At 36.4% G+C, this 24367-nt stretch overlaps 1 protein-coding gene across 1 annotated transcript in view; it reads left to right on the forward strand.

Annotated features, from left to right (window-relative positions):
• The first annotated feature begins 2360 nt into the window (after window positions 1–2360).
• The window catches only part of LOC121739003 (rho GTPase-activating protein 1-like), a 38459-nt gene continuing 16452 nt past the window's right edge, over window positions 2361–24367 (forward strand). Inside the window, exons 1-5 of the mRNA XM_042131307.1 lie at window positions 2361–2786; window positions 2865–2981; window positions 10110–10228; window positions 15989–16146; window positions 23003–23320. Coding sequence (XP_041987241.1) covers window positions 2738–2786; window positions 2865–2981; window positions 10110–10228; window positions 15989–16146; window positions 23003–23320 — 761 coding nt within the window. The 5' untranslated portion in view covers window positions 2361–2737. The remainder of the gene's footprint in view (window positions 2787–2864; window positions 2982–10109; window positions 10229–15988; window positions 16147–23002; window positions 23321–24367) is intronic.

The raw sequence follows: 24367 nt of genomic DNA on the forward strand, positions 1-24367 counted from the left end.
AAAAGAATTAATTAATAATTTATATTCTGTACTCAGTATTTATTTTCTGTTCTCAATCTTCATAATTTGAAGTCGGTACCAGTCAATAAGTTGCAGTTGTATTTTGTCATAGAACTGGCGATTAGGTTAGCTGGTACTTCAATATAATGAAGACTGAGAACAGAAATACTGAGTACAGAATATGAATTATTTAATACTTTCTAGTTCATTTAACCTAGATCTACAAAAAAAGCGGTAAATTGCACATAGAAATTGCGCTAAAGTTAGCTGCTACCGAGTAAAAAATTATGAAAATTTAATACAGAAATAGTTGACGCGTCTATGTGTGTCCCGAAAAATATCCAGGAGTTCCCTCTATATCTCACGAATTTCAGTATCAGATCACCACTTTCGTAAGCATTGTACCAAATTCGGGTTATTGTACCTCTATATACCTCTATATAAACACTAAATAGCAACAAAAGAGTTTTGAAAATCAGCCAACAAACGGTGGAACAATAATATAATCAAAGGCAAGATTTTTGATAATAATGTGATGATGATGATGATTAGCATTATTGACACATTGACAAAATATGCTTCTAGTTGTTGAAACAACGCCAAAATTGCCGAAAATTTATCTATAAGGATTCAAGAGTTCTGTACAGCACCTTCGGAACCAGGGTGTATTTCGGGGCAAATTCTTATTTTTTGGTAGTATATGCTTTAATTATTATTTAAAAATAATCGTTAAAATAAGATAATATTATGTCCTTTTTAGTCCGGCCGCACGTTATCCGAATTTCTGATCAAAATTTTGACACGTCAGAAATTTTGATAGTATGCGGGGTCTACAACAAAATGTATGAACAGAGTGCGTTCCGCCGGGCGTCCGAATTTTTCTGATCAGAAAATTCGGATAATGTGCGGCCGGGCTTAAGGTGATAAATATAAAGGTAAGTACCTAAATGATTTTTATTTTAGTTTTATGTTATTGTAAAATATCAATAAGCATATCGATAAATTTGATTCAAGCACTAACGTATATGTAAAAAATTTTGATGAACAATTTTTCTTCAAAATTTGTGTATTATAAGAACAATAGTACCTTTAGTTACGCAAAATATGGAAGTAAAAGGGAGGATTAACAATATTTTATTTGAAATAGAGAACTAAAGACAGAATATTATCAAAAATAAACACATCGTAGCAATTGGGACAAGAAGATTAATTACCTGTCAAATATATATTCCCTTACAGCACAAGTCACCATTTTAAAATATATATTTAATAAAAATAACAAACAAATTCAACAATATATTGGAAATACTGAAAGACAAAGAAATTTGACGACCTGTCAAATAAAAGTGGTTACAATTTTCATTACACTGCCTCTCTCTTTTCATCTTGTTATATTTCCATAAAAGATTTTCTTCTCTCTCGCACTTTTTGTTGGTCTTTAGCATTATAGGTTTATGGTATCCAGTCACTATTCTATAAAAGATTTTGATTATATTCATATACTGATACAAATAAATGACACCAATTATAAGTAAAATATATTTAAAAAAAATTTCTTAAAGTCAAAATATTTCAAACAAATTCATTTTTCATTCATTGTATTTGGTTTTAACGAACATGTTTAGTTTGTAGACAATTTTATACATGTTTATATTTAAATTGAACATGTTTATTTAGCTGAAAAAGCTTTTTTTCCATTAGCTTTGTTGATTCCCTAGGTTAGAAAAATTTAAATCAATATGTCTCCTAAAATTGTGAAGTGAAAAAGGGCCCAAATAGATAATTATTTTTATAATTCACTCAAGAATAATATGCGATTATTGATTATAAAAAATATGCAGAAATAAAAATGTACCAGGGAGTCAACTAGCATTTCTCCGGATAATCCAAATCCGGAGAAATGCCCATTATTATGTCAAAAATGACGTTTTTGTAATTTTATTATAGAAGCGTTTAGTTCCTTTTCTCGCCACGTTCATTTATAATGCCTTGTCGGACTGTAGAGTTCATTGTAGAGTTCACGTAGAGTTCGACAAGGCTGCTGAATGTGGCGAGAAAAGGAACTAACGCTTCTATCATACAAAAACGTCATTTTTGACAGTTCTCCTTTACCAGCAGCGCACATTGACTGACATTGACACATTCAATTAAAGCCTTGTCGAACTGTACAATACAAGCTAGACAAGGCTATATTTAAAAAATAATATTTAAAACGTATTTACAGAGGATATGAACGTGGCGTAAAAAAGAACTAAAGCTGCCATCATTGATCATAAAAAACGCCATTTTTTGACAGTTCTTCTTTACCAGCAGCGCCCCCGCCCACAGTCTTTCGTACCTACTCATTGCCGTACTATACGGGTGAATACCTACCTACCGTACCTACTTTGGTTGTATGCGTATTTCGATTTTGCGAGTTGTGACTGTGTAATTAATAATTATATTGCGATTTAGTCACTCTCTCTTGGTACTTGTTTATTAAATTCCAACTAAATTCTAGAATACGTGAACGGTGAAACGTAGTTTTCCATAAAAAAGTACTCTGTGTACGTAGTATCCCCCTAGTCTGTGATTCTAGAGAATGTGTTGACTTCGTTTTATATTTACCCACCAATATCGTTGTTATGTTACTTTGCAACTGCTGTGATCTAAACCAGCTTACCTTTTGTTTCCGCTAATATTTATTTCCGAAGGAAACTTTTTATTGCCTTGTATTGCATCGTGGTTGTACTAAACAATGGACTCAGAACGTCAACCAAAGTTGAACCCTGTTAGAGCTTTCCAAGGTACTTTATTATTTTAATTGCTACATCGATTACGTCAATACTTAATTTCACTATAATATCATAGTATTTGCTTCGTAGTTCTTCATGGTAATCTAATGGATCCAGATGATTCGTACACTAGTCTTTCAGACTGTCACGACTATGAACCAAGCTTGGAATTTGATGATTCAGAGTTAATTCAGGCGGGAGCTCTAGGTAAGTTTTTATCTTCTTTTCTGTTTTGATGTTTTCCTTGAATTGTTGTATAGTAGATGTAAGAGTCATTATACTAACAAATTGTAATCCATACTTACTGTACTATTGACAGAACAAGAACAATAATTATAACTTATAAAGTTATAATCATAATATTAATATTTAATATGCGAACGAAAAACTTTGTAAACCTTTTTATGAAAAATGGGGAAACATAGTTGCATAAAAGGGTTGGCATTTGAATCACGCATTATAGGGAGAGGGGAGGGAATGGTGGCATTTTATAGGCATTAGTTAATGACACCTGATTTGTGTCTAGGAGATGCATAGTGTGACGTAACATTATTTTTTGTTAATGTATCTTTAATATTAATTTTTTACCATAGTTACGTTTTGTTTTACGCGTAATTTGTTGTAAAATGTTTTTAAGTGTCATAAATATAAGAACAGTATACAATTTTTAGGTAATGAATTATAGCAATGTATCACTCCGTGCTGGCCCAATACGACTTGGTTGGGTTAGGTTAGATTAGTGGTTATTTTTTTGTGAACCTAGAAATAGGAGCCCCGGGTAGCGGAGCTCCGTCAACTAATAATTAAAGCCAGTTGTTATGATATATCTATAAAAATATAAAGGGTGCAATTAAACCTTTAGTTAGTTTGCCAGGGTGCAAATAATCGCCTATAATTTGTTACGCAAGGGTGATAGGGCCTAGGGCATTGCATTCCCGCAGCATCGGAGCTGTATATTTACAATATATAAGACACAGAACCGAGTTTGCCCATACCCAAAAAAGACTAATTTTGTCGTAAGTCCACTAATTTGGTTGTTTTATTGAACATAACCTCGAAAAATAAAAAAAAATATTTTTCATGGTAACTACTGATTTCCTAACTTTAGGGAAGGGGGAGGGGGGTCTACCTCTCCACCCTCCCCGCCCCCCTCCTCTCCCGCCCCCTACCTATAATACGTAATTCAAATGCAACCCCCAAATTGAAAATGGATTATAGTTTTTTTTTTATTGAATCTTAGATATTGTTAGACAATGCTTACACGGCCAGTCTGAGATCAGCTAAGTCCCAGAGACTAGAGTTGAAAAAAAAATGATAAAGTAAATATTATTTTTTACAAAATATAAGTAGTAGTCCTAACGTCGTTGAAACTAAGGTTGAATTTCAACCATTGGGCGATCTCTAGTAAAGTTATAATGTGCTAACAAGTAACATATCATTACAAAACATTAAAAAACACATTAAAAAATATCTCAAAGAACAGAGACATTGATTTCTATCCTCCATTTACTAGTTTAATTCATCAAGCCCCATACGGTCACCGGTGACCGAGACACAATATAAATTCTATTGTGTCTCATTTTTCCACGTTCAACGGGTTAAGAGTTTAACTAGTCATTTTATAAATAAACTACATAATAATGACATATTATAAAATAATCATTTTAGTTATCTGTGTGTCCTATCCTAGTATGTTTATATTCAGCAACTGCCCCTGTTTCCACACTCCCGCTATATTGCCCTGAATACTTCTGCAGCAGTAACAACACGAGTAAGCTTTTTCTACATACTTTCTGCGTCAGGCAGCTGCAGCGGCATGATAAGTGGCAGTGGCAGTGACTATTTACATTCTCGCTGCGATATAGGAAACGTTTGTTTAAATAATCTGAGCTATGCAGATGATATGGTGCTCCTCAGCCCCGCAATCAAAGGATTGAGGCAACTGTTATCGGTCTGTGAGCATTATGCGAAAACACATGGACTGAAATAATATAATGTCTCTAAAACCGAAGTCATGGTTTTCGCATCTGGTCGGGGTCCAGAGGTTATCATTATTTATTATTATTATTATTTATATTTAGTATACAGACAGGTTACAGTCATTAGTCATTACATGGTAATACAAACATTATCTTAAGTTCTAGACTAGATAGCAACCCAAAAATAGTATACATAAGTAATAACGTAATTATCATAAGGTTGTTACTAAAATAATATTAACAAGAAAACTGATACCTTAAGAGGATTCCACACCGCCCTTTTTTCCATACAAACGTTGTCCCCTGTTTCCTCCCTGGATAATGCTAGTAGAGTTATAATTTTTTTCCTGAATATCTACGGCCACTAATACAATGTCCCTATGTTTTCTTTTTTTTCATAATTTTATTATTAAATAAGATATGAACGTTCGAAAACCCAAAAAAATGGCCAGATTTTCCGCTGTGTTCAAACGTCCAGAAAACAGATTGGGCTAAATTATACAAAAAAAGCAAAACATAGGAACACAGCTCAAGCCTTTTTTTAATCTTTAATGAAAAAAGTACTTAAATCGGTTAAGTTTTGGAGAAGGAATCAGGGGACAACGAATCGTTGATTTTCTGGATTTTCTGCAGTTGTCTCTATCGCGTTCTGCGGTATAGGCTTGAGGTAAGGGAGACAGCTATAGATATTACACGTACTTTTTTTTCATTTCTCTAGCCCCTGTTGTATCCTCTTAAACCCACTATGAAACAATTGAGTATACAGTATATACTGAGTGACAATGACGACATTAAATCTTATTAAATTCTCTATAAATTAGATTCTATACAGTTTTTCCAAATTCTTATCAGTTTTCGAACTACACGCTCAGGAAAAGTAAAAATTAACAAAAGCTTTATTTTAGACTAGACGTACCGCGCGGCTTCGCCCGCGTAAATTAGATATTTCACAGACAAATTAGTCCACAAAAATATAGCCGATAGCCTTCCTTGATAAATGGGCTATCTAACACTGAAAGAATTTTATATTATGTATGTATGTTTAATTGTATATTATGCAAAAATGCCGTCTTCATACACATATAAACTGCCCAGATCGGGAATTTGTATGGGTATGACAACGGATGTTTTTGAGTTCCCAGCATCGTTCTCATTAGAAAAAGTTGTTGATTTTGACAGGCTCAATTGATGGTTTTAAGGATAAAGGTGTTCACCCGAAGAACCTGTATAAAATTCTCGCGTCACAGTGTTTGTGAGCGAACTCCTCCAAAATGGCTCGACCGATTTTAATGAAATTGTGTATTTACATTCGTTAGGCATTTGAATAAGTTTTTATGTACTTTTTATATTGATACGAGAAATAATTTATATGGCAAAACAATGTTTGCCGGGTCAGATAACTATATATATATATCAGTTTCTATAAGACCTCAAATAATAGGAATTACATTTAAAGTAAGTCTCATATTATTATATACTAGCGGACCGCACCGGCTTCGCACGGGTGGACATTGATAATTATTGTTACACTTGATTAAAATATAATTCAATTATTATTATTAAATCTGGTAAATACTAACTAAGCTATAGCTGGTAAGTAATTTGGCCTGATTTGTACCGGCGCAACGTTGCTATTGCATATTTTTAACCGACTTCCAAAAAGGAGGAGGTTATATGTTCGGCTGTGGATATTTTTTTTTAGATTAAAAAGTAGGATAATAGTAATAGTCAGACATACGATATCGCGGACTTTTACGTTGATATTAATGTCCTCTATAACTTATAAGACTCTAGTAAGTACATCACTTTGAGTCTATAATTTATAAAGATACAATATATGGAATATTTTGGTAGATTTTTACACAATTAACATTAATGTTAATACGGTTCCCTTTTTTCTCTCATTAAATAATTATAGGCCTATGTTCAGCAGAAATAGTGTAGATTTAAAAATATGCATTAATTATACTTCCATCGGCATCGTGGGTATCGCAGACATCGTGGGTATAGCAGACACAATAGATCTTCAATAATTGTTATGCTGGCAGCCGGCTGCCGCTATTGGAGATTTATAGTTATAGAAATTAATTATAATAGCAATCAAAAATAATAGTCATTCAAAACGTAATGTATTAATTATTAATGAAGCACTATAATATTATCCCATCAATGAAGCGGCACCCGGCTGTCGCATAACTATTATATTATAAATCTATTGTGTCTGCGATTCCCATGATCGAGGTAATAATAATTAATATTTACGTGGACTCTCCGGGCGAGCACACCCGCGCGGCGCGCCTTGACGACGCCCAATTCGCAACGTGCAGCAGAAATCGTAATATTTTAATTTCGCCATAACATTAAAAACAATCGTCCAATTTTAATCATTCAAAGACCAAATATTGTCTACATTAACTGTACTTAGTAATGAAATAATTTATTTTGATAAGAATTAATGCCATGAGTAAAATAAAGGCATTTAAATGTAGTCCAAAAACATTTCAAAAATTTTTAATAAAAAAATGGTTATTGTGCCTTACTCAACATAGATAGGTATAGTGTGTTTTAATTAATTACTAAGAACATTTTATGGTTCTATCTTTTATAGTTTAGGCAGCGTACGCGAAAAAAGTAACATTTCTGGTTGATTTTTTACACCTTGCGTCCGAAAATCCCAAATATCTTACGGAACCCTATTTTTTTCCTAAATAAAATTTTGCCTATGCTCAGCAGAATTAATGTAGGATTCCAATGGTAAAAGAATCTTTCAAATCGGTCCAGTAGTTTTGAAGCCTATTCAAGACAAACAAACAATCAAATCTTTCCTCTTTATAATAGTAGTGTAGATAAAACTTTAGAGATAATATTTTATACAAGCTGTTGCCCGCGACTTCGTCCGCGTGGACTTCAGTTTATAAAGCGCGATGTCAACAAAATTGGTGTCAAAAGCTTTTATAAAAAAACCCTGGTACCCCTTAAATCAATACAGCTGTGCAGTGTGCACACAATAAGTATTTCATTTTTTTTATATTAAACTTTATATTTTATGCCAAATTTTAAAACTTTATATTTTATCATTGATAGGTTTAAGATTACGTCACTGCACATATAAAGTATTGAGTTATTTAATACCGTAGAATAGATATAACAATCGAAAAAAATCGAAACTTAAATGTAAAATGATACCATAGAAAGACTTTTGAGCAAGCGTCAGCGCGATGTAGAAGACGCACGGCGCCATCTATTATGAATTTTTGGAACTAACTTAATTTGAACAAATTGTCGCATTTTCACCCCCTGACACCCCTTTTTTCCAGTAAAAAAGTAGCCTATGTACTTTCTCAGGCTTTAGACTATCTGTATACAAAATTTCATTACAATCGGTTCGGTAGTTTTGGCTTTTGGCGTGAAAGCGAAACTGACAGACAGACGGACAGACAGAGATACTTTCGCATTTATAATATTAGAATAGATTATGTGCACACTGCACAGCTGTTTTTGGGTATTTTGATTAATTAAGGGCCGCGCTACACCGGAATAGCAGCGGTGAGGCGAGCACTTTCAGCACTGCCATTCCGGTGTAGCGCGGCCCTAAGAAGGGTACCACTTACCAGGGTTTTAAAGAGTTTTTAAATTTGACACAAATTTTGTTGACACCGCGCGCTATAAACTAAAGTCGACGCGGACGAAGTCGCGGGCAACAGCTAGTAACTAATAAGTATGATTAGTTGTATGTTACAATGAAGTAAAAAATAAAACGTCATCTGTTGAATCGTATTAGAACTAAAATGTTCATTGCATCGATATATTTCTGGATTTTTTATAAAATTATACATAAAATATATTTAAGTAAAAAATAAAACGCCATCTGTTTTCATATATTAGAATTAAAATGTTGATTGCATTGATATATTTTCTGGATGGAATATAGGCCAACACGGTACACTTGAACTCCTTTATTTTAGAGCGCCTTCTGTTGTCAACTTGTCACATATATTAGAAATGCAGTAGGAGTTCTATAAGATAAGATAGATTGATTATTATTATACCAAGTGATAATATTATTAAACATAATATTCTATCGTATTAAAAACTATAAACAAAATCATAATAACTAATAAGTATGATTAGTTCTATGTTACAATGAAGTAAAAAATAAAACGCCATCTGTTGAATCGTATTAGAACTAAAATGTCATTGCGTCGATATATTTCTGGATTTTTTATAATATTATACATAAAATATATTTAAGATTTTTGAAATTTTATTTTAATACACATCCAAGATCCAGGAACATTGAAAACTTTTTGTTCCGCCTGCGGGACTCGAACCCAGGACCCCCGGGATGAGCGCTGGCCACGCGCAATGCGAATTAATTTTCATCGATATTTTCATGGAAATAAGATATTTTCCCACATCAAAATGTAGCCTATGTCTTTTCTCAGACTCTAGAATAACTGTGTACAAAATTTCATTGCATTCGGTTCAGTAGTTTTGGCGTGAAAGCGAGACAGACAGACAGAGATACTTTCGCATTTATAATATTAGTATGGATCTGTAGCGTATTGAATAAGGAATATTCCAAGTTAGAATTTATAATTTAATTTGTTGACAAATTGTAATTAATTTCTTTTAATGACGATAAGCATGGGCGTAACCCCCCCCCCCCCCCCCCCCCCCCCCCCTGGCCCAGAACCTGGGTACGCCCATGAAAATAAGTGCGTTTTCTGCAGCAATCTTGGCGGAGGCACTAGCACTCCCATTTCCCCCAGATAGGTATTATACTTATTATGTTCTGGGTAAATTGTTTGACCGTTATCTTATTGACTAGTATAATGTTGACTATTAGCACTAAATACAGTTGTATGGTAAATAAACGCGTTTCGGGTCGTAACGGCCGCAGGCGCTAAATGGTATTGTTAAAGTTATTTGCCGCGTTTTGTCAGTTTTACTGGCACTGTGCTCTAACTTAGTCAATTCAGAGTATAGTATATTATTAAGTTTGTAAGGAAGTGATGCTAATGTCTTTTTAAAGGTAAATAATCGAAACCATTAACAACGAATACTGGCAGTGAACACTTCATGTACTCATAATATTAATATTGTGTAACGTGTAACTGCATCACACAGAAGCTTAGGCACCTCGTTCCGAGAAAAACGTCAAAGGAATATAGAAATCCTCCTTTTTTGGAAGTTGGTTTATAATTATTGTAGAAATGATAGCAGGTTCATTTCTGCATGTTTTGTATTCAAATATAGAATCAGGTAACAACGTGTAAAATACATTAGGCACAAAAGGAAAGAAAAAAAATCTTTGTAATATCAAAATATGTGCTTACTTCATAAATATTTTCAGCACCACTGCCACCAGAACTGATCGATCTTCCTGATGTTATAAGCAAACGATCAGCCAGTGACGGTACTATAGAGGAGAACTTTGAGGAGGAACTGGCGCCACCAGAGGTTTATGCTGAGGTAAGGATAATTTAATTGGTTTTGAAACTACTACTGTAGTAATGGGAATTAATGCTATTTTCTATTAATTTCATTGACATGCTAATTTTGATGTCACAGCATGCTAAGTATTATTGCTTTGCTATTTGCTAAAAACGCGGCATCGTGAATTATCGGTTCGCATCGCACCGCTCGCATCGTGTATTATTTCGCCATTAGGGCCAATTTATACTAGCGCAGAGTCGAAGCGCATCGAAGCGAATTATTAAAACTGAATATACCAAATTCAACCTTAACTCCCAAGCGTTAACGCGCTTTATTACTTCTGAGAATTTAAGAAGGCGCGCGCATCCGCGCGAATTCGCGTCGATGCGCCCGACCAACGCTGATTGGCCTCGCAGAAGTAATGTATGCGTTAAGGTTGAATTTTCTCTGGAGTTAAGGTTGAATTTTCTGTGTTCAGTTTTTGGAAATTCGCTTCTCTGCGCTAGTATAAATTGACCCTGGGTCAATTTTTACTAGCGCAGAGTCGAAGCGCATCGAAGCGAATTATTAATACTGAACATAACAAATTCAACCTTAACTCCAAAGCGTTAACGCACATATTACTTCTGAGAATTTAAAAAGGCGCGCGCATCCGCGCGCACTTCCGTGAATTCGCTTGACCACCGCTTTTTGGTGCGCGCGCATTCTCGCGCATCCAAGCGCACACAAGCGAATCCTACGCGTCATCAGTGGTAGGCACCACCACTCTGGCGAATCCGCGCGCATTCGTTCGACTTGTTGCGAATTTGACGCTTCGACGCCTTTTTTTTTTTTTTTTTGCTGAAGGCAGGTCAAGTAGCCCTGTCACTGCGACCCTTGAGGATCTATTTTGAGTCCTTCGCATTAGAGTACCGTCCCCAACCCAAATGCTGCTCATAAATTGAACGATGTGGTTGGGGTTGGTGCCACGAAGTTCCTCGGTGGATGTGTATTCGTAGCAACCAAGGTGTCTGTTCCTGCTCTGTAGTAGAGCAGGGCAGTCAAGGAGAAGGTGTATAGGTGTTTCATCCTCCTCCTCGCAGAATCTGCAAGTCTTTGAGCTACTAACACCTATTCTGTTAAGGTGCTTATTGAGCTTGCAGTGCCCAGTTAGGCTTCTGGTAAGGATTCTTAATTGATTCCTTCCCATGGTGAGCACTATTCCTGACAGTTTCTTGTTGAAGCCAGAAATTAGTGCCTTAGAGTGTTCAAGGCCAGGGGTCTCAACCCATTGCTTCCTGCTCAGTTTGCGAACCCATTCCTCGAGCACTTGCTTTGTGGTACTGGGAGATACTCCACAGACTGGTTCTGGGCTATATATGAGACTCTCAGCCCCAAGCCTAGCCAGTTCGTCCGCGGTTTCGTTACCGGGGACGTTACTGTGGCCCGGGACCCATACTAGGCGTATTTTTTTGTCCTTTCCTAGCATGTTCAACGTCTCAATGCATTCCAGAACCAATTTTGACGAAACTTCTGCAGCAGTCAGTGCTTTAAGTGCAGCTTGACTATCAGAGAATCAGAGAAGATAAAAATATTTTTGTTAACTAGTGCCATCTCTAGGCTTTCTAGTAAGCAACCGATGATTGCGAAGACCTCAGCCTGAAACACTGTCGCAAATAGCCCTGATAATGTTAGGGGGACGAAAAAAAAAAAAAAAAAAAAAAAAAAAAAAAAAAAAAAAAAAAAAAAAAAACACTGTCGCAAACTCCCCCAAACTGGCATGTTTGCCTCTTGGGGGCCTGCCTCCGTAGAATCCGGCTCCCGGTTGTCTTTCATTGATCCCTCCGTGAACCAAACTATATCGCTAGGGCGAACATCAATTGGGATTTTTCCTTCCCAGTCCTCCCTGGCAGGTATAAGAACCTGATATTGCTTCGAAAAGCTATGCACCTTGATCATGGCATCTGATGGCATGTCCATGATGGGTGATTCACGAAGAGACTGTTCTAGCTGTCTAAATGGGGTGGAGGCCCAATTTGTCCTGCCCGCCGTCCTGGCCCTGAGAGCCGCCTTTCTGGCCTCCATCTGAACAAGCAGAGGAAGCGGAGTTAGGTTGATCAAGGCCTCGAGGGAAGCGGTGGGTGTTGACAAGAGCCCACCCGTGATTATTAGGCATGCCAGTCTCTGAACGCTGTTCAGATTTTTACGACAGTTTACTTGTTCAGCCTTATTTTGCCACACTACGCAGCCATATGTGGTAATCGGTCTCACTGTGGCTGTATATATTCATAGCATTGCCTTCGGCCGAATTCCCCATTTACAGCTGACAAGCTTCCAACAGGAACCCAGAGCACATCTAGCTTTTTTCGTAATATACTCGATGTGCTTATACCAAGTGAGTCCTTTGTCTAAGATTACTCCTAAATATTTGACTTCACTCGCAAACTTAACAGTTTTCCCGAAGAGTGTTGGGGGTCTTAGTCCCTCCAACTTCCTCTTTTTGGTGAAAGGTATCAAGACCGTCTTGTCAGCGTTTACTGTTAGCTTGACCCTTCGGCACCAATCCTCGACGACTCTTAGTGTTGACTGCATTTTACCCAGCGACCACTGATGCGCATTTGCCCACCACTAGAATCGCCAGGTCGTCAGCGTACCCTTGAGCGTAATATCTTCTGAGGTTCAGTTCCCTTAGTAGGTCGTCCACTACCAGGGACCATTCCACAGGTGAACACACCTCCTTGAGGGCAGCCTTGCGTCAGCCTGATTAAGAGTGTCAGGTCCATGATGGTCGATGAGGCTACCCTATTGTCGAGCGTGGCTTTGATTCACTGTACAGTAGTTGGATCCATGTCCCTCAAAGCCAGGCTATTTGTGATAGAGCTGGTTGAAGTGTTGTCGAATGCACCTTCAATGTCTAGAAAGACACAGAACGCAATCTCTTTATCTTCAGTTGCTCTATCATCTATGCGATCTACTAGGTCCATTAGAGCCGTTTCAGTAGATTTGCCTTTTTGGTAGGCATGTTGTCTTTCATGCAGAGGCTTTTTAGTGAGATAAGTGTCCCTTATGTGTAGGTTGACCACCTTCTCCATCGTTTTGAGCATGAAAGAGGTGAGGCTGATTGGTCTGTAGGACTTCGGTAAAGCCTTATATCTGTCCCCACTCCCCACTCTTTGGTATGTAGGACACCTTTACCTTTGTCCATGCCAATGGGATGTAGCCCCACGCGAAACTTGCTCTGAATATTTTCAGTAGCACTGGGAGGATAATGTCCTTGCCCTGTTGGAGGAGGGCCGGAAATATGTTATCCTCGCCGCCGGTCTTGTAAGGCTTGAAGCTGTCAATTGCCCATTTGACTCGGTCAGGCTTGAAGATCGTAGAAGCTCTTCTCCAGTCGTCAGACGATGGTCTGATTTTAATAGTCGTATGGGAGAAGGCTTCGTTACTTTCGAGATGGATACTGTTGACGAAGTGTGCGTCGGCTAGTAATCTTAGCGTTTCTTCCGCTGTTTTAGTATAAGTACCATCTGGCCTCTTTAGAGTGCTGGGATGGGAGCTAGGGGCCTTCGATATTACTTTATATAATCTGGAGGTTTGCGAGGTGTTATTCACTTCCTCACAGAACCTTGCCCAAGAACGTCTTTTGGCCTTCCTTAACTCCCTATTAAACGTCGTCAGGGCGGTTCTGTATGCGTCCCAGTTCCCGTCTCTTTTGGCCCTGTTAAACAGAGCTCGAGTCTCTTTCCTGAGTCGTGCCAGAGTACCGCTCCACCAAGGTACGTTACGTTTACCTGACGTCTTTTTAACAGGACAACTTCTGAGGTAGGCATCATTCAAACCAATCTCCAGCTCTCCTACCGTTAGTTCTAGTTGCTCTACGGTCTTAACAGCTTTGTAACAGTGATCGGACAGTAAGTTGTCGTCCGATACATGCCAGTTGCAGGCGCGATGCCGTATAGGCTGATGCCGAGATGCCGCTGCGCTTTGACTCTGCGCTATTATAAATTGACCCTAAGGGGGTTGCCAGAGCTGTTTTTACGGTCTCTTATTTACATAAAAAAAGTCACGATTTCATTCAAGAAATTGGGGGGGGGGGGGGGGGGGTGTCCATCTGTCTACTCTGCCGATACGTCACCGTCTTGCAAAGTGTCACATGAGAGTCGAGAGACAACGAATTTGTGTGGGTGAGAAACAGGTTGCTGTCAATGTTAAGGGCTTATTCCACCTTACTCAATTTAGGCGTGTTTTCAGTTTCAAATTGATTCAGTAACTTTTAGTCAAGTGAAATAGCATTTAGAAAGTTAGGATCCTAATTAGCGTACTAAATCGGAAGAAGTGTGACTTCTATTAACGGAATCAGAAGCTTCTCTTCTAATTAGGACGTCTAGTAAGGTGGAATAAGTCCTTTACCCAAATATTTGACATAAGCCCGAACTCTGGATTATCGTTGGTGTCATCTCGAGTGCCAGATATTATGTCGCACTCCATGACAGTTTGGACAAAGAATAGGCATGATGACTATTTTTTAAGACACTTATAAAATAGAAACATCGTTGAAAGTATGACTCTGATAGCTTAAAAATTCACCAAGATATGACAATTCAAATATCTTATAAAAAAGACCTGCCCGAAACGCTCCATACAAAGTGCTACGAAAGTATGACGTCAGTCTTTCGTAGTTTGTACGCATCGGGAGACAACTTTGTTCGACAGATATATTACATATTGCGTTTATGAAAGTGGTTTCATAACAAAAGTTGCTTTTAATTGCATAAGTTATCGAATTGTATACAAATATTAAGAAATTCAAATGAAAAAAAAATTGTACTGAATATCCAACTTTGAAGGCGCATAACAAAAAAAATACAAATGCTATCAAGCTGAAATTTTGGGAACACTTATTTTTTACCGTGATTTCTTTATTTTATTAACGAAATTCGCTAATCTTTGACCTTGTCATCATCCCTATTATTGCACTCGTTCCTCTTTATATTATTGTTACGATACTGTAAAAGTGCTTTGTGTTGCAATATTGATGCGTGGGTGCAAAGGTTAAGGCAGGACAAAGGTTTCGTCCTACATTGGGTACACTGAACATGCGTTATAGGGAAATGGGAAACCGCCCCTGAAGAATGTAACGTAAAAATTGCTTTGTGTGAGTACGCTGTCAGACCTGACATGTTCGACTTTATTTCCAATGCAATAAAGTACAGTTTATCGACGACGGTGCACATTGTGGCTGGCATATTTTTGCGTGGAAAGTTGCAATGATATGCAATTACGGCTCGGAAATCACGATTTCTGATCAATATTTCAATATAGGTTTTAAATTCAGGTCACCTATTTTCCGACCGAATTACTTTTACAATAAAGGAAGATATATGTTTATTATTTGTTTACGGACCCTAGCCCCTCACGGTCGCTGCGTTTGGAGCTAGTGATTCGAGTTAAATTGTGTCGTTATTCCCTTAAGAAGAGTTCATATTTTCGGCGGCAGTCGGTGACATTTAATGATTACTAACTAATATTATTTAATTAGTCAGGATTTTGACAATTTTTTTGTCAAACCTACAGTTACGGCCGCACTCAAAGAGATTTAATTATTGATTTTATGAAGATTTTGATATAAACTGCAAACATTTTTTTTTTATTACAGTTTATAATATTATTGAAATGTTTGCGGCGAGTACTTAAGTAATCATTAAATGTGACCAGACGTTTAGTGTGCGACCATTTAGTTAAATATTAATTTGAAAATTGTCACTAAATGAAATAATTATTTGAGGTGTTTGACTAAACGGTGTATTTTGCGTCCAGATCGCGGTCAAGTCATTGGATTATGATCATTTTGCCGAGTTAAATGGAACTGGACTTATAGAAGTGGTTGGTGATGATGAAATTGGCCGTCGAATTATAATTGTGTCAGCGTGTCGCCTGCCCCCCAGCAAAGATCTTCACCCGGATATATTACTGAGGTATTTATAAATACTTTTTTTAATAATATTTTTTTTTTACTTAACATCAAAATATGTTGAATCGTATAAGTTTGACAATATAATTTTGATATTTAATTATGTACACTTAATGTAAGTCATCTGTGTCCGAACTAGATAAATATATATACTTGCTTATTTATTTCGCATTAAGAATACAATATAGTTTATTATTAATGCGAAAGTTTCATTCCTTATTTTTTTCCTATGAACGATGAGCCAAACTTTTTCCCGTAATATATTATGGAAAGAAACAAATTTGGCCCGTCAGCTATTTTAACTTACACTGTTTAAAATTTCGTGAACATCGGCTTTTAAGTATGCAGCTTTACCTACCATACCGTATGCTCGAACAAGGCCAAAGCAATAGTTTGATAATGCCCGGTGTCTGAGATTTGATTGACTAACGTCAGAAACGTTAACCAATCATCAACGGTTATAATTATAAACTACAGTGCTGTAAAAAAATAGGATCGGGCATTAATGAATGTTTTATGCTTTAGTTATTAAAAAATGATATTATAGTGACACTAGACTTATTGTGTCACTACTGACGTAAATCATTAAGACCCACTAGGGTGGATATTAAATAATTCTTTTGCTTGCATATACTTATTAATACAAGGCTTTGCGACATTGCACTAGTGACATTTGTTTTGACTTTTGGGTGACATGGAATATAATATCATCCTTCTAGGCTCCATTTACATGAGAGCAGAAAATGTATCAACTCCGAACTCGCACTTAACATTGAGTGCGAGTTCGGAGTTCATGCATTTTCTACTCTCGTTAGAAAAACTCCCACTATACAGTATACACTATCCTATGTTCAAAATAACGAGACACAGAAATTCATACATATTTTTAATTTTACCATAATTTAATTTGTGGCTCGTGTCGTTTGGACTTTAGGAAAATAGTATACAGGCTGAAAGAAAACTAAGTGATAATACTTTAGAGTTTAAAATTTAGGGTGTGTAATGTGTATGTGTCCGCTGTGCTGAAAGAGCAAAATTTTTTGTGCTTAGTAATCGTCAAGCGCCTCAGCGTCATAACTCATAACTGTGCCCATACAAAAGTTACAAGCGTTTAATGTGAAAGTAGCAGCGCTGGAAGAGTAACTTTTCCTTCACCTTTGTATAGAAATGCGGGGTCGCTACTCGCTAGCTATACAAATCACAAAAAAAATTTTTGCTCTTTCAGCGCCGCTACTTTCACAGTAAACACACATAAGGGACACAATATAATGTACACCCTAAATTATTATGGCTTAGTTTGTTACACCTTGTATATAAGCGTACTGCGTAACTTATTAAGTGCTACGTAGAGCTGGTAATTTTTTATGACTAAGGGCCTGTTTCACCACTTCCTGATAAGTGACTATTGACTAATAGGCTATCCACCTATTAATTTGACAGATCAAGTATGGAGAATCTGTCATAAAATTGTGAATAGCCTATTCGGCACTTTATCAGAAAGTGGTGAAACAGGCCCTTAGTCTTAAATAACTCCTTCAGTAATCATTAAAATAATATTATGTACCTGACATATTTTATTAATTATTTTACTCATAATTACTTTGCGAAAAATTGCTGGCAAATGACAATTACTAGCTAGCCATAATATAATAGTTTACCCGACCACATTAAAAATATAAATTCATTTAATAGCTTTAAGCACCAGTTTTCTAAGGTTGGGTTGCACCAGAGGCGTGGTTAAAGTTAAAGTTATGGATATAGTTAAGGCTAAATTAAACTTTAACCTTAACTTTGACCGGAGAAATTGACAGATGACTGCTGGTCCAACAAGGTTATAAATTAACGTGGGCGGGGGCGCTGCTGGTAAAGGAGAACCGTCAAAAATGGCATATTTGTATGATGACAGCCGTGTCGAGCTCTATGGTTATGGTTAAGGCGCTGTAGTTGTGGCAACTACGTAAAATGGGTTTTTTAAAAAAAGTTTTTAGTAAAGGAAATGTCATTATTTAAGTATAAAATAAGTACCGTTTTAAAATTGAGAAAATTTCCTATAAGTACGCAAAGGTATATCAGTACACAATTTGAAAAATTCTGCTCGATGGAAGAAAATCTCAAAGATGACTGTTATAACGCTGTTTTTCATAATTAAATCATTTTATGGCTACATTACACACTTCCTAGAAAAAACAAAAAATGTAATATATATGTGTCGTAACCTAACTTAAACGATTTGATATATTTGATTTGTGTAATACTAAAAACAAAAGGTTCTTATTCCTATTTTCTATTATCAAAGCACGCGGTGAGCGCGTAACAGCCACTGTACAAGGCGCACTGATATGAATGTTATTTTAATGTCCTTAACGTCGATATTCGTACTGACAGACATCGACCTGCTTATTTTAGGGACTACTGGGCCTTAAATATGGAGTCTTGATGGCGTCCATTTTTAATTTTAACCAAAGATTTGACATTTTGCATTGTAGTTAAAGTTAAAATAACATTTACAATTAAAGTTAGTTGGTGCAATCCAACCTAAGTATGTCATTGAATAATGAACACTATTAAATCTAAGAATGTTAAAATAAGTATTTGGTGCTGTTATCTTTCTATTGTTTCCTTGGTAATTTAACTACTTATAACAATTAATTTTGTTTTTTTACAAAAACTTTTAAAGGTACTTATACTGTACTCGGTGAAACATGGCGGTAGCGGTCATTGACTCCCTGTCAAAAACTTGTCATTTTCCATACAAAGCCGCGATGGACAAAATCTCAAAAGAAAACGACAAGATTATGGCAGACAGTCAATGACCGCTATCGCCATGTTTCGCCGAGTAGAGTGTAATTTTTTCGAACTGCACTATCATAAATAAGTATGACATAAACTTTGCGTGTCTTTTTTGCATGAGAATTATAGAGTGTTAGATTATGGTTTTATCAATTATCAATGGTCATTTATCAATGGTCTATAGTCTATACTCTATAGTTTCGGACTACAAGAGTCAAACAATTTTAGGATATTTGATTTCTCCGACATTTGAGACATCTATACATATATAATGTATATAAGTGTTAATACGCAAGCGAAAAACTTCGTATCCCTTTTGACGAAAAATGCGGAAACGTAGGTGAATGAAATTTTGCACAGTTATAGCTTATATGGTGAAGCAGTGCATCGAGCTAATATTATTTTGAAATAATGCTTTTATCATACATTTTTTTTAACAAATAAAATATTACAAACACTACGAATTATACTCTTTTATTTATGGTTGAAGTCTGTTGACAACAAGTTGACAAATTGAAAATGGATTAAAGTTTTTTTTATTGAATCTTAGATACTAATTACTATTAGACAATAGACAATGCTTACACGGCCAGTCTGAGATAAGCTGAGTCCTAGAGACAAGAGTTGAAAAAAAAAAGATAAAGTCAATATTTAGTCCTAATGTCGTTGAAACTAAGGTCGAATTTCGACCATTGGGCGATCTCTAGTATTTTGTAAATGTAACTAGAATAAGTAGCGGTACTTAAGTGCTAATGTGACCAAAAAAAAACTAAATACATAGATGAAAAGAACTTTAAAGCAAACAAAACTCGGGTGACCTATAACTGAATACAGCTGCGGTTATTAGGTCAAGTAACAAGTTATAACAATGTTACCTATTTCTAGCCGGATACTAGATCCGGGCTTAAAGGTCAAACGATGACCCTAAGACCTGGGATACCCGGGTGAGGTCAGGCCCAGAAAAGAGTGAAGCTGACAAAAATATGTCACGGTAGTCTTTATATATTATAGAGTGTAACAAAACAAAGTGATTTGTTACACTTTACACATAATACTTTACGTTACATAATACTTTAGGGTGTGTATGTTTACCTTATAATATTATACTAGCTATTTGACCGAGCTTTGCTCGGTATTCGATAAAACACGAATAAGATGACATTTTCTAAAAAAATATTCCTAGCTAGATCGATCTACCGCCCCCGAAACCCCCTATTATAATATACTAAATTTCATGGACATTTTCTAAAAAAATATTCCTAGCTAGATCGATTTACCGCCCCCGAAACCCCCTATTATAATATACTAAATTTCATGAAAATCGTTGGAGCCGATTCCGAGATTCCAATCATAAATATACTTACTTATTTAACCTCCTGAGACCCGAGCTATAACTGAAATCACTTGCCAATATGGCCGAATGTCCTTTATAAAGCATTAAACTGTTTATGGCGCAAAGGCCGAGACTTTGCAAGTTAAATAAAACATAAACCAGGAGTTTTCGGGAATTTCACTAAAACAAATGTTTTTTGGTATTATTTGATGAACACATCAAGCATATTGAAACTTAGGTATTTTTTGTCCTTTGAAAAGGACTTTAGGTCAAATTTTTTTGGGGTTTGTAAAGGTAAGTGCCCCCGTGTGTTGAATTTATCCATACAAAGGTAAAAAAAAAGTTAAGTAAAGTGCTACTTTTACAGCGAACTCTATACTCAATTACACATACAACACACCCTAAAGTATTTTTTAAAAATAAAATAAGGGACAAACGAGCAAACGGGTCACCTGATGGAAAGCAACTTCCGTCGCCCATGAACACTCGCATCATCAGAAAAGCTGCATGTGCGTTGCCAGCCTGTTAAGAAGGAATAGAGTAATAACTAATAGGGTAGGGAAGAGGGAAGGTTGTGAATTCCAGACATTATATTATATTTTTTTCACAAAATTTTAGTGCGAAGTATGGAGTATTTGAACACTTCGCATTTTTTTTGCAACTCGAAAAGTTTATTGATTTCGATGTTTAGATTTCACTTCGAAAGTTCGACTTCAAAATGATGAAGATTGAGTACAAAAAAATTATTTAATAATTTTTAGTTGATGTTATTTTTGTTTTTAACTTGGAAGTTTTGAATTTCTTTGCTAAGATTTACCTTCAGTTTACTGTAAGTATTTGCGTTTCCTCGCATGATGATTAAAAGACATCGGATTATTGTATGCACGATCAAAGTTCCGAAATAAGCATGCAAACATGCACAAAATATGCACAATCGAAAGTCACTTATTATTAAAATATGCTACCTTTATTTTTGGAGTTTTCCGGTGGCGCCGTTAATAAATGCGCCAATTTTCACCATTCTTTTAAAACCATGGTTTTTCATTTCTTATACGTACAGTACCAATAATAATTAATTTTCTACCAAAATTTTCAATTGCAATCTTAGTGCCAATGGAAGTTCATAACCTATTTCATTCAATATTTTTTCTAATATAGCCAACTACAAAAATAAATGTTGTTTATAGAAAGGTACTGTACCTATGGGTGTATTGCGGAAATCTTTAAATACTTTAAATATGTAGACCCAACCCACATATTTGAAGTATTTTGATATATTGTACCTCTGTTTCGTGGCTTCAATGTGTATCATGCTAGCTTGGAAATCACGAGGGCGTAATACGACTAAAATATGCACTATCAATCAAATATTGCCAAAATATGCACTATCACCTTAAAAGTACTCTAAAAAGTCCCTTTATAATATGCATTTGCAAATGCATGTAATCCGATGTCTTATGACTATTATTAAAATAAGAATGAAGCTTTAATTTCAGGTGTAGAATGTAGACGAACATTTGCATTATTTCACACAACATCTGTGAATTATTTATTATTACGCTTCAGCGAACGTCATATCGTATAGCATGCCTGTTCGAAATAGGTGCGCTTTATTATTTACAGTTCTCGTAGTGTCAGACCGAAGCTTCGGCCTGGGGTCTGGGCCAACTTCATCCAATTATGTACGGCTAATCTTCCGGCCTCAAGTCTTGGTAAAGAGCACATCTATAATGTATTGATTACACCTACCGAGTGGGTGTAATTAATGCATTATAGATGTACCTTCTATGCTAAAAGGAGCAACGCGACAGACTTCTATACTAGAAAGAGTTTAGTATAGAAGTCGGGCTGCAGCCGCACTACTGGCAACCTGGCGACCTAATTTGAAGGTTCTTTTAGACTGAATTCTCACTCCTTTGATTTTGCCTATCGTAGACCCAATCTACGAAGCGTTATCAAAGTAGACACTTTCGGCCGCACTTAGAGACATTTAATGATTACCTTGCAGATTTTGACTCCATAAATTTTCTTTTAAATTGTCCGTTAAAACTAAGTAATCATTAAATTACTCCGAGTGTGGATGATCATGTACGCATGTTGTCATACAAGTACATGTATTAATTATCATATGCTTGCAGGGAAATGCTTGCGAGAACCATTGTCTAATTATTTGTAATACGCTCCGTTTTCTGTTGACCTACTAGAATATGTGTTAAATGTATAAATTTGATTTGTATGTAAACAAATCTTTTACTTTAAACTTGTCCATTTGCTTTGCATATAAATTTTTATATTTCTACAAAAGATTGTGTTTACATACTTTACCTGTACTAATAAAAATATTTAACTGATTATTTAATATTTTTTCACACAAAAGACGGCCGCTTTCGGCAATAGGAGATATTACTGCAATGTCTTCACGCTAGATGCAGAACCAGCTGCAGCATAGACAGTAAACAAAAAGTATTTTTCGACGTTTGATAATGTTTCTGTCAATGTTCTGATGCATTTTATTCGGATTTACTGTATGTGCTAGTAACGCCCTCTGCTGCGACCGTTGCGTAATATTCCCTATTCGAATTATGAAATATCTTTTCTTATTTTTGGCCGTTTAGATCTGATCTTTCTATCTGTTAATCAGTTAATGTTTTTTGTTGTAAGGGCTATATGTATGTTGTGTGTGATTGATCTGTATTCTGTTCTAGCACCGACATTTACCTGCTGTTGTTCTTTCCAGCTATCTTATGTTCACCTTAGACAAATACGTTGAGCAGGACTACAGTGTTGTATATTTCCACTGTGGCCTGTCAAGCAGGAACAAACCACCTCTGTCATGGCTCTGGAAGGCCTATAAGGCGTTCGATAGAAAATATAAAAAGAATCTCAAAGCTCTATACTTAGTACATCCAACGAATTTTATAAGAATAGTATGGCAAATGCTAAGGCCGGCCATCAGTGTAAAATTCGGCAGGAAGATGATGTATGTTAACTATCTACACGAACTTCAACCTTATTTGGACGTAGATAAACTATATATTCCCGAGCCGGTACTAGAGTAAGTTTTTTTTCTTTTTTTACCTATATTTTTTGTCATTATCATGCCATTTTTATTGTTCTTTAAAATATAACTGTGCCTCTGGTTAGTCGCGTTTATTTACTGAATCCATAGACACAGTTACATATTATTGGCATACTTATATTTTTATTTTTTTTGTCACATACCATAGTTTATTTATTTTTTATTCTATTAAATTCCTTAGAACATTAAATATTACTTCTAAATTTTATATCTACTAACAAATAATATTTTAACAAAATTTTGATAAATCAAAAACCCCTGTTATAAACAACAAGTATAAAAGGTATACAATATGTCGCGACACCAGTGTCCGATCCTTTATGTTATGAAATTATATTACATTTTTCATCGGCGAATTGGCTCTAAATTTTTTTCTCTCTCTCAATGTTGCTAAATGGCAGCCATTTTATTTTTTTCTCGGGTTCTTATACTTCATGCGAATTATTTTACCAATGCTTCTCAAATTGATATCCTATGAACCCTTTTTTTTTTTCGACGGAAAATGCATTGACGTATCCCGGGGGAATTGGGGACTCCCCCACGAGTATGTGGGGCTCGCTGCGGCCGTAAGGATGGTAAGTGACCGCAGCCCTACCCACTAAAAATAAATCCGTCGGTACTCTTCGTCTTCCCGTTGCCGTGTCGAAGTCGCGAGAACGCGTGAGCTCTACTCCGTAGCTCGACAATCGACCGCCCGCGTATCAATGGCGGGCCCGTACTCTTTGAAGCACTGTCGCTATACTCCTGTCACCGAACAGAGGCCATTTCGGGGCTTGCATAGGCGACTCTCTCTGTCGTCGCGATGCGCGAAGAGTACACTGTGCATCGGGACCCTCTCGGGGACTCGGTGCAATGAGTGACGGCATCCCCATACGCCACCCTGAGCTCCCCATTTACGGCGGCAAGTTATCATTCCGGATAACACGTCGCCTTGGTCGTCTTCGTCGAAGAGGGTCGCCTTTCTCTATCGCGCTCTGCCTCTTTGTTGGAGATCACCTCTTCGGCAAACTTCTCCACGTCCTT

Source organism: Aricia agestis, chromosome Z (genome assembly GCF_905147365.1).
Source record: "Aricia agestis chromosome Z, ilAriAges1.1, whole genome shotgun sequence".
Classification (NCBI taxonomy): domain Eukaryota; kingdom Metazoa; phylum Arthropoda; class Insecta; order Lepidoptera; family Lycaenidae; genus Aricia; species Aricia agestis.